Source organism: Sinocyclocheilus anshuiensis, unplaced genomic scaffold (genome assembly GCF_001515605.1).
Source record: "Sinocyclocheilus anshuiensis isolate Anshui unplaced genomic scaffold, SAMN03320099.WGS_v1.1 scaffold585, whole genome shotgun sequence".
Classification (NCBI taxonomy): domain Eukaryota; kingdom Metazoa; phylum Chordata; class Actinopteri; order Cypriniformes; family Cyprinidae; genus Sinocyclocheilus; species Sinocyclocheilus anshuiensis.
This window is the reverse complement of record NW_015539861.1, coordinates 164,345-176,201: the sequence shown is the minus strand read 5'-3', so window position 1 is coordinate 176,201 and position 11,857 is coordinate 164,345. Positions and strand designations below refer to the sequence as shown.

Genomic DNA, 11,857 nt, shown 5'->3' with positions numbered 1-11,857 from the left:
TGAACAATTCATCTGTGCGCGTTTTTTTTTTTTTTTTTTTTGGATCTGGTAATGTTTAATCAGAATGTCATAACTGGATCTCCTGGTGAAATAACCGACTTCTCTGGCAACGTATGCAGGAATTTCCAATCATTTAGTCTGATTAAAGCTCATGTCCATCTCTCTCCAGAGCCACGCCCACATCTCAACACGCACAGAATCAAGTCTCATTCTATGTTTTTTTTTTTTTTTTCTTTTTCAATAATCCGTTTCACTGGGATTATGTCACCATACAGAAGAAAAGATCTATTACTATTCCTGATTCACAGTGTGACAGATGCTACAGAAGCAGAAACTACAGTAAATCTCCAGTGTGCAAATCAGAAACAATATTTCCCTGGAAAAGTGCACATCAGCCTCTCACAAGAATGGCAGCGAACGGTAATCTTTCTGTAGTTTAGTGATGTGTTCAAGCGCTTGAACCTGAATAATTTGGTCGTTCTGTATTCATGTGTATACAATGAACATCACCATGAAATATTGTTTCTATTACACATGAATGTATTCACATGTTATCTTGTGAAGTCTCCATACTTTGGTCTAGCCGGTGGATGAGCGTCCGACAGGCGACTTCAGTCTCTGGACTGGGATGATCGAGGAATTTCCGACACCATTTCAGAGGTGATTCAGGCCCCTGTTCAGCCACAACCTGCTTCTTTGGTGAAACGTACAACCTAAAGAGAGAAAGCCAGGACACATTTACAGAACGACAGACACAGCACCTGTAATTGAAATCAATCACAGCCACATTAGTTCTGGAGGAGAAATGAGACTATATCAATGTTAGACCTATCACGATTCATTGAGATAAATGTGATTATTGTGTAATTAAATTCCAATTTGACACAAATCCAGACATGCACATTCTTGCGCCTCTCAGTAGGGTGTTATAGACCTTAGTCTGAGCACCTGAAGAAACCCAGGCGGCACATCCTCTACATGATTGCTGCTCAAATGTAAATAGAAGTGAAATCAAACTGTCTTTTATGTGGGGCAGCCAGTGTTGACTGGAACAGATGCCTGATGTTTATTTGTGAAGCAGCTGTGTCAATAAATGCTGCTCTGATGGAGCCCGTTCTCTGGAAGACAGACACAACGATTCCCACCTACAGAAATTCGAATGGTTGTGGGGTGGGGAGGGGCGAGGTTGTGGTTAGAGCGCTTGGTTGAGTGAGTGCATCAGACGAGACGACGAAGAAGAAGTCGCGGACAGACGCCGAACGGCGCCGCCGGTGTGCCTACACTCATAGAAAATAATGTAACGTTATTTGAATTTTAAAGACGTGGCGCGACGCTGCGCTTCTCGTGCGGTGCACGCTGTTTTTTTCACCTCTGTGCCCAAACGTCTTTGTTTGGGCTTCCGAAAGCGGATGATATCAGGAAACAGTGGTTGCAATTTATTTTTTAACTCTGTTCCTGAGCATTATAACCCCAATTTGCTATTGTGGGCTGCGCATTTTACTGAGGACAGCTTCCACAACACGAGGGATTACAGTGCCTGCCGTATTCTCCAAAAAGCTTTTGTTGAAAGACGGAGCAAGGGGCGTGGTAGGACTGAAACACCGTCTAAGCTGTTCACCAATCACAACGCACTGGGACAGCCAACCAATCACAACATTTTTTGTTTTTCGGAAGGCGGACCTTCATCAAAGCCGGAACTAATCGAGCCGTTTGTGCCAGACTGGGGAGAAAGGTATTTTAATAATGTAAATTATGTGAAAAATAATGTGTTTTTCGAACCACCAAGCATGAGAGCATGTTCTAGTACACCCCCAAAACAAAATCAAGACTTTGTAAAAGAGCATAATAGGACCCCTTTAAACCTACAGATGGGCATCTTAAGTGTTTAACAGTCTTCAGGAAGACTCCTGTAAGTATTTATATTTACTTTACATTTAACTGAGAAATGAGGGACAATGTATAAACATCCCAAACAAAACACTGAGGCTTTATATAACGCATCCTATTAAAAAACTGCTCTGCTCACCATCCGGTTCATAACAATCCTCTGTTTTCAGCATCCAGAATGAGCGCGATCACATGAAGCATAAAGCTGCTTACCACCTCGCCAAAGATACAGCCCCAGCACTGCTAGCAAACGTGGCTCTATTAACCTCACGCTACAGATATGGACATACGGAGCGGCTAATTGCTGGCCGACGCCAAACCGCTGCCGGATTAGTGGCTGGATTATTCTGATGGAAATTAAAGCTGCATTAGAGAGATTAGCTGCTTCTTATTATTGATTCCTTTCGGAAATTCTCTATTAACTAAACAAATCAATGCAGAATGGACTAAAAATAAAAGCCTGTAGCCTAATAATTACATTAAAGTTTATTAATAGTAAGATCACCCTGAAACCCTGAATTTCTGCACATTTGCATGCAAACCCATCTCTTGCTGTAATCCAGACATGCAGCCTGTTTTTAGTTATGAGCTATTATTAGTTGTAGTTCTGAGTCAACGCTACTGGACGAGTAAACTGCGAGTAAACGACAACACAGTCGCAAAATCGCACAACATTACAGCAGACGTACTACTTAAGTTCCTAAAACACATGAATGAACTGAAGCAATCATGCATATCGGCTGAGGAGGTTTTCTTGAGATCTGACTCACGATTTGCAGAGGGTAAACAATCTGACCTAGAGACCAGAATATCATAGAGAATGGGCTCTTTTGACTTGGGCCAGAAGCAAGGGACGTAGACTTGTGCCGGTATTCGGTAATGCGATATATCACGGTAATGAATATGCACGATATTGTTATCGTGGGCACTTCTAAATACCGTGAATAATTATATATAACAAATTATTCAGAATTTTGAATGCATTTTAAGAATACTTTTCCCATAAACTGGTCAAAATGCACAACACCGCTGTATGCTGCGTGAAAGACGCGTGCGCACTCTGATGTAAACATGCGCGGACGAGAAGCACATGGCGGAACATGTGAGAGACGCTCTGGATGAAAGCGCACTTTCACTCTCTGACAGCAGATGGCGCTAAACTGCAGAAATAATAATAATAATAATAATAATAATAATATAATAATTAATTTAAATGCAGCCGTTACCCCGGAAACCCTGTAAACAAAGCAGCTGCACTACTTTCTGTTTCTGAATCATGTTTAAATGATTTAAACAGCCATTCAGATTTGTGTATTTGCTATGTTCATCAAAGTGCCAAATACTTAAATATTTAGACTTAATAGGTTATTTATTTTCAAACTTTTTTTTTACATTTTAATCTGGACTATAACATGCCCTAGATATTGTTTTGATTCTTTATTGTTCGGTCACACTTTACGTTAGGGCTTCATTAGTTAACATTAGTTCATTCACATTAGTTAACAAACTGCCAATGAAAAATTCTTCTGAACATTCATTAATCTTAGGTATTCCAATATTTAATAACATGTTGTTAAAATCGAAAGTTGCAACTGTGTTATTTAATGAGCTAACATGAACTAAGACTTGATAACTAATAATAAATAACTTCTGTAGCAAATGTAGCTATTGCTCATTGTGAATGTTAATGCATTAACTAAGGTTAACTAATGAGGTCTTATTGTAAAGGGATACCTATTGGTCTTTATAGTTCTTTTGCACTTTAATCTGTGTAAAACTTTTAACTTTATACATTTTTCTGTATTGCTTTATTGCATTTAAATGTTCAGTTATTTTTGTTATAAGAAAAAAGTTATTAAACCTGTTATACTGTATTATGACAGCACTTTGTTTTTACTAAATTTCAATATCGTGATGATACCGTATACCGCGATAAAAGCATTAGCAATTAATCGCAACATGAAAATTTGATACCGGCATATCCCTAAAGGGACGTCGTGTTTATATTAACCTTGATTTCTCACAAATGTGTGTGCTTTTCCTGGGCGAGCCGGAGTGAACCGCTGCGCTAATAGATTCTCATGAATGTGCAGTCATACACAGAAGACCAGCTGCTGAGCTCAGGATTTGCGTTAAATAAACTACATTTCGGTTTGTCTTTTCACGAATCTCTAGCAACCAGAACACTTGGAATATACGACACATGTTGCATGGAGATGGTCGCATTCATAGATACTTCTGCATCTTTTTTTTTTTCTTTTTAAAGCTCGATGCTGGTCGGCTTTCATTGCTATTATGGACGAATGCAAGCAGCACATTTGTAAAAAATTCTCCAAAAAAAAAAGAACGGTGTACGGCAGCACCAGAGTGAGTAAATAACTACTTAATTTTTATTTTTGGGTGAACTAACCATTTAGGCTGGAATACATTACAGATATGTGTCCCGATTTGCAGTCCAGATGAGTTGACGCCAATCTGCAGATTTGAGTTGACAGATTTCACAGAAAATCACGTAGTGTATTAAGTGACTTTTAACAGCAACATACTCAGATTGTTTGATATTTGGGCCGACGTTAAAACATCATTTTTATTTGTCATGTATCTCCTAGCAATGAAGCACATATTTCTTTGTTGTGTTTGAAACAACCTGAAATACTGGTAGTGTGTGATCCTCAGTCATTTAGTACATGACGCCCAGTTTTAAGTGCATGACTCCTAGTGATTTTAATTCATTCCAATTTTAAAAGTCATGTAGTGCATTCCAGCCTTAAATATCATAGCACAAACCCATAACAACAACACCTAGGCACCAACTCACGACATGCACAAAACTCATTGTGTTGTGTGTGGTTTTATAACATTTTTTGCATTTTGTTCTACTTTAAGTGCTATGTGACATTATAATAAAAAGATGAATAAACCCACCAGCTGTCTTCATCCTCGGTCTGAGCGCACGTCTCTAAATCAAGTTCATCCACCTCGTCCAGGGCGGACTGGTCCATACCCGCATCACTCGCTCCCAGCGTCATTGAATCACAGAGATCTGGAGACAGACTCGGCTCGAAGCGGCCCAGTGTTTGTTTGGAGCCTGACGCACACGGCGAGCTCAGGAATCCGGCCCGCTCCTCCTCATCCTCCGGCCTGGAGGCCTCAGGCAGTGGAGACATGTCCTCACTGCTGCTGCTGCCCGCTGGAGGTGACAGCGCCAGGTTCCCAGCATCCTCTGCTCCGGGAGAAGTGTCCATGCCCCCGTGCAGGTTATTCCTGTTAGCTCCGGTGGTGAGGTTGCTGTTGGCCCCCAGCACTAGTTTGCTGCCCCTGTTGCGCAGGGCTTGATTCTGGACCTCCAGACGTCGCACCAGCTCCTGCAGCTTACGCACCTCCTCCAGCTCCACCGCGGTCAGATTGGGACCGAACTCCGGCTCTGAGCTGGACATCACCTCGTCTGCATCACTGCTATCTGCTGGCTGAAGGGCACTTCCACCATCAGGGACGACCATTCTCCTACAACAACAATGTGTGTGTCAGGCAAAGGAATCAAACTAAAAACAGAAAAAAAAATTTCTATGTGCATTTCTCAAAGCGCTATACCTAATTTCCTTTTTTTTTTTTTTTTATGTACACAAATACATTTACATACATATGCCTCCAGCAATTTGTATTAATTAGTAATCTACAACAGAAATACAAACTAGTTAATAAATGACTAGTACATTTCAGAAACTTTCCAGGATTTTTTGGAAAGTTTCCGAATATTTACTGGAAATTTTCCACCCCTTTGCAACCCTACACACAATTATTAAATACAAAAACTGATAAAAAGGCTTTACTTTGGTTTAAACAGTATTCAACTTTTTTTAATCATTACTGCTGTTATCATGCATAAAATTACACAAAATTCTTTAATAGCAAATATTACTATTATTTTATTAACTCAAGTTACTACAGAGATGCTCAAGAAAGGTTAAAATGTAGATCTGTTACACCTAAACTAGAAGGTTAATAGTGATAAATAGAGCAAAAACTGATATACTAGGTTAATGTTATCTGCTAGCAAATTGTTCGTAGCAGCAATGGCACACAAGTTAGCAGAACAAATAAAGCAGCAAACAAATGAGGATTGCTTATAGAAACTAGCAAAGATATACTTATAGAAAAAAACTTTTCATCAAGTTAATTACACTGTAAACCGTAAACAATACTAAAATCTTTAACCAATACGTGTTAAATAACACAGAAGGGCTGGTGTAGTTATTTGCATCCACATTAAGCTAACATGTTTCTATCTCTCCGGTAGCGTGTAAGCTTAAGCTGAACTGTTTCCAATTAACTTAGTACTCGCACAATAATCAACATACCTCCCCTTTCGTCCCAGTCTCTGCAAACAACAGATTTAATTTTTCAATATTTAAAAAAAATAAATAAATAGATTGAAATAAATAAGCCGCGGGTCTCTCGCCGCTATGCTGTAGTATTGGTTGTGTGGAGATAGTTAGCTCGTTTGCTATCGACCCGAAGTGATGGACACCAGTTGAGCCAATCGAACGCGAAGCCCCGCCCACTGCAGAACGCAACGGACCATATATGGAAATGTAGCTCCGCCTACTGGACTCGCATGACTCTGTCCAGTAGATGGAGGCAGGACACAAACTGTGTTGTTTTCAGTTTATGTGCTGAAAAAAAAAAAACATTTGTTCATAATAAAATCCTAGTGTACCAGTTACTGAATACTGCACAGTATTTAATGCATTCTAGTGCTTACGTCTTTAATAGAATGTGAAAGCAGGCAGCACAACAATTATGCAACAATAAACTTAATAAGTTAAGAAAAAAAATTAATAAGTTTTTACAAGAAATGCACAGCATTGTGGGAAATCTCATGCAGTGTCCTCTCTCTGAAGAAAAAAAAAAAGGTCACTAGGGTGGTATATTTTCAACAGCTACAACTTTGTTCCTAAAAATGTACCTTTTTGAAAATATAGGTCACTTTCTGACACGTGTAGTAAGTAGGTCATCTGTGTATTCTATGCATGCAGAATATTTGCAAACACAGGTCAAAAATGACTGTAACTTTGTGAACTGTATCACATGCATTGCCAGGCGTCTGAACTGAGGCCAGTCTGGTCTTCATTTAAAGGACCTGAAGCCTAAATTACAATGAATCCATGTAACATTCATATTATCCGTCTTACTGGAGACTTGTATTTATTAACCCTGTAAAGCCTAACATATGAAACAATAGTCAGAATAATCTTTTTTTTATTATTATTATTATTTTTTTTTTTTTACTTTTTTAAACGTTTTTATTGAACCTTTAGACAAAAAAGTTTACGTCTCTGTTTTTATTTGGTATCATATTTGATACAACAGGCTTTTATTGTGCATATAGTAGGAGAATATGGAGCATATACTCGAGGAGAAGACAAAAAAAAAAACAGTTTTATTCAGAGGCCCAAAATGAGCAAAAATAAACAAATAAAGGCTCCTCAGAAGATGTGAGATGTTCTGGAGGCTTGTGAAGATCATTCCTCCGCTGAGGAACAGTGAAAGTAAAGCTTCTGGAAACAAACGCTCCTCAAAAGATCCTGAGGATCAGATTTGAGACTCTAAAACATGATTGATGGAGAATCAAGTAAAGCTGAGCTGCTTCAGTCCAGTAAGTGTTCATCTGGAAATATTATTACTGCAGTTATTCTGACGTTTACTTGAGAAAAATCTGTCAAGATTTGACAGCAGAAAGACACGAGAAGCTCCGAAGTTTGTAAAGACCTCTTACTTGATAAAAATGTACAAACTATCAGACGACAGAAGGCATGCAGTAGATTGTGTACAACAGGTTTTTTTAGAAAGGTTTTGATCGTGTTGATTATTTAGAGGCCATTGAAATTTGCGTATGAAATATGATACAGCAGGTATCATAAAACACCTAATCATAAATCTATAACAGGTCAGGACATCCAGCACAATATTAGAATGAACTTCCTTGCTGCACCCAGCAGCTTCCTAATTACACTTCTGGCTATTCATTACACACACACACACACACACACACACAGAAAACATGGGCTGGTCTGAGTCTTCAAGTGTGTATTGTTAGTTGAATGCATCAACTCATATGAAAACAAAAGCATTTCCACTAAAAGTTACATAAGCAGCCTCGATTGTTTCATCTTATTATGTGCATAACAGGAATTTGCATTAAGAACAACGCCAAACTTTTTAATGACTCATCTTTATTTATATTTATACAACAGTTCTTTCTGGTCCTCGAATCTGATTGGCTGAGAGCCAGGAGTGTGATATTCTAGTGATAACAGCACTCCAACCGTTTCACCGTTTGTATCACTCCGCTTCCTGTATTTCTCACAGTGAGTGTCATGGCGGACACTATCATTTAAATAATCCACTATAATTTAAAAATAATACTGCTTTTGTGTCACAGAATGTAGTCTGGAGAAACAGAAGCAAACCAAATAGATAGGATACCAAGATAATCTCAGCAAAGATTTCAGGAACAGTGATTTATATATAAATGGCCATTGATTAACAACACTGATCCATACAACCTGACGATTTGCTGTTTGTTCAACATTTGGTTTCTGTACTTCATTTGGCTGTCATAGTACTGATAACAAGGAGACAATCAAAAACACATTTATGAAAATGTCATTGTACATACTTTATTACTAATGCAACACTGGGTAAAAATCCGTTTTAAAATGCTTAACAGAAGATGTGACCAGCATGATTAACCATCAACATACTGTTTTCTTAAGTGGACACAAAGAAAGTTGAGTAGGTTAAAATCAAAAAATTAAGATTTTATGCTTCTGCCAAACATTTCTGAGGACCCTTTCTACATGGATTCTTAGATGTGATGATCTGTCAAATCCTTAATAGTGCAATGGTGCAGATAGAAGACATTTGGGCACACACTTTTACATTGAATAATTTCTCTGTGAAAATCTCAAAACAGTCAATAATCACTGCTACTCTGTGTCCAAAGGACTCCACAAACCAGTGAGGCATAATTTTGTGCCTGTAACAGTTGTCTAAAACAGTGGTTGTGCAGGCGGATCCAATCTGAGGAGCATAAGGTTAACTGAAGTGTTTAAAATAAAGTGAGAATTTTCCTTTGGTCTGATATGAGAAGCAGCATAAGGCCATAAAAACCTGGCAGGGATTCTCAACTCTGGCCCTCAAAGTCCATTTCCTACACAGTTAAGCCTCAGCCCTGATCAAACTCACCTGCCTGTACATTTCTAGTAATTGTGAAGACCTTGATTTTCCTGTTCAGGTATATTTTATTAGGGTTGGAGCTAAACTCTGCAGAAAAGTGGACCTCGAGGGCCAGAGTTGAGAATCTCTGCAATAAAGGTTTGGCATACCTGTGTAGTACTTTACTTCATAATCATTGTCACCAAAAAACCTCTGCAATATATATGTTTAAATCGATGTAGTAAAACTAGAAATAAAATACTTTATTTTTATACTTAATTTTTAGTAGGTTTTTTATAAAAAATAATTTTTTTTCATGCGTGTTGATAGCAAAATATCATTCCAACAAATTATGAACATGTTTTTTCTGTACAAATTCAAATGTTCTTTGATCGTTCCTAAGTCAGACAAAGCCGAAAGACCAATTTAGTGGATTCCTTAAAGAATGATTTGTTTCTAAGTTGCCCAAAATGAAAATACTCAACACAATAACTGACTGTGCAGGTGCTTTTAAGAAGAATCACTCTCAGAAAGGATTTTAAAGTTTAATATTTGGACAACTAAGGCTGATGCTCACAGCGAGGATCAGCGTGAACAGGACAGACGGGCTCTCACTCAGAGTGCACACCCTTCACTGAGCAATTACAGAAAAGCAGAGAAACATACAATTCACAGTGATTTCTAATGAAGAGCTGAACTCCCCCTTGACCCACAGCCAGACAGACTTGAATGATAGCCACATCCCATTAACACATTAAAGGGGCTATATAACCTTAAAATTGGTTGATATTAAGCCTCTCATTAAAAAAACACAACTTGATCCTAGAGAATTAGTTAATTACAGACCATTGTAAAGGCAGTATCCTCACAACTATGTTCCTTCTTGGAGAAATGGTATCTGTGAGGATTTACAGTCAGGATTTAGACCGTATCATAGTACTGAGACTGCTCTCATCAGAGTTACAAATGACCTGCTCTTGTGGTTGTATTCCTCTATTAGTGCTACTGGATCTTAGCGCTGTGTTTGACACTATTGACCACATCATTCTGTTGAGTAGACTACAAAATTATGTTGGCATTAGTGGAATTAAATTGTCATGGTTCAAATCTTACTTATCTGACCGTCATCAATTCATAGCAGTGACTGATGAGATATCATATCAATCACAAGTACAGTATGGAGTGCCACAAGGCTCAGTACTAGGACCGTTACTTTTCACACTTTACATGTTACCCTTGGGAGATATCATCCAGAAACATGGTGTTAGCTTTCACTGTTATGCTGATGATACTCAGCTCTATATTTCTTCACGGCCCAATGAATGAAACATACAAATTGGCAAAACTAACGGAATGCATAGTTGATATAAAAAACTGGATGACTAGTAATTTCCTAGACATGCTGTATTCATTGAGTTTACACCACAGCAGTTAGTTTTCTTCTGCACACACATTAGTTATAAGTTACATTCAGTTTGTGGCACTGAGTGGTGTCGTGTGAAGCCAACCATCTCCTCCAGCCTTCAGTGTATAGCTGATCATTGGAAATGTATTTTAGCAGAAGTATTTAGTTTAATTTGCACTTGAGTGAAGTACAAACCCACAAAAACAATATTTAATTTTAGCAGTGAAGTAAAATAATTCAAGTAGGCTACTTTAGACCTATGCATAAGATGATTGCATGACATTTCACAGTATTAACAAGACCAGATTGACCTGTTTCTGCTCCCTGGTCATCTGTTGTTTAATAGCATTGATAATCCAAAACAACATGTGGATATAACATTATGTACTTCAGAAAATAGAAAATGACACATCTTCAAAATCTCTTACTTACCTTTATGAAAATGTAGAGAGCAAACGTGCATAAAAGGAGATATGTTGGCAAAAGTGATGTTTCTGCAACACAGGCCATCCGACACTTCTTGGTTATTTCCGCTAAATGCTGTCCATAGTCTTTCATCCAAGTGGGAGACCTAAAATATCTTAATGGTATATGGTATATAATGGTGTAACGTACCATTTAATCATTAATAATAATACTAATAATACTAATAAGTTTTATTTATATAGTGCCTTTCCAGGGCTCAAGGACGACATCTTGCTTCAGGGGGACAGTAGGTGATCGAAAATCCTTTACTGATATGTAAAATTGTCTGTCAGAGAGATAGGAGGAAAACCAAGAAAGGTCAGCACCAGAAATACCCAAATCTGAGAGACGAGAAATAAGTAATTCATGGGAGACTGTGTCAAAGCAGAGCTGAGATCAAGTAACAGAGTATAGACAAAGAACCAGTGTCACCAGAAAGTAGTAGATCATTCACTATGTTTACAAGTGCAGTTTCAGTACTATGGAGTGGGCGAAAACTGGATTGAAAGGGATCAAAGAGATTATTTCATCATTCATTATATCATTGAAATGAAGCAAATAAAAAAGACAATTCTCCAACTACAGAACACCTCGGCTTTGATACCTTACAGATGGCGGCGATACCCATAATGCACTTCTGTTCTCGTGAGTGTGACGTCACCTGACAAAGACCGACGGTGCGTCCGAAATCGCGTACTGTCTGAGTAGGTACTACAATTGAATTTGAATTTGCTTCACGACTATTAAAAAAGTATGTTCTATATAGTATGAATATGGGTAGTATGATTCAAATTCAGACGTACTATGTGGAGGAAATTTTATTTCTATCTGAAATAATAATATTATTATAAGTATTATTTGCTTCGCTGTACTAAAGAGTGT

At 38.1% G+C, this 11,857-nt stretch overlaps 1 protein-coding gene across 2 annotated transcripts in view; it reads right to left on the bottom strand.

Moving 5' to 3' along the window:
• The window catches only part of LOC107684923 (SLAIN motif-containing protein-like), a 20,988-nt gene extending 14,585 nt beyond the window's left edge, over positions 1-6,403 (bottom strand). For both annotated transcript variants that reach the window (XM_016481306.1, XM_016481307.1), the window contains exons 1-3: positions 6,246-6,403; positions 4,813-5,391; positions 574-713 (exon numbers count right to left, since the gene is read on the bottom strand). In XM_016481306.1, coding sequence (XP_016336792.1) covers positions 574-713; positions 4,813-5,387 — 715 coding nt within the window. In that variant the 5' untranslated portion in view covers positions 5,388-5,391; positions 6,246-6,403. The remainder of the gene's footprint in view (positions 1-573; positions 714-4,812; positions 5,392-6,245) is intronic.
• Positions 6,404-11,857: the final 5,454 nt, after the last annotated feature.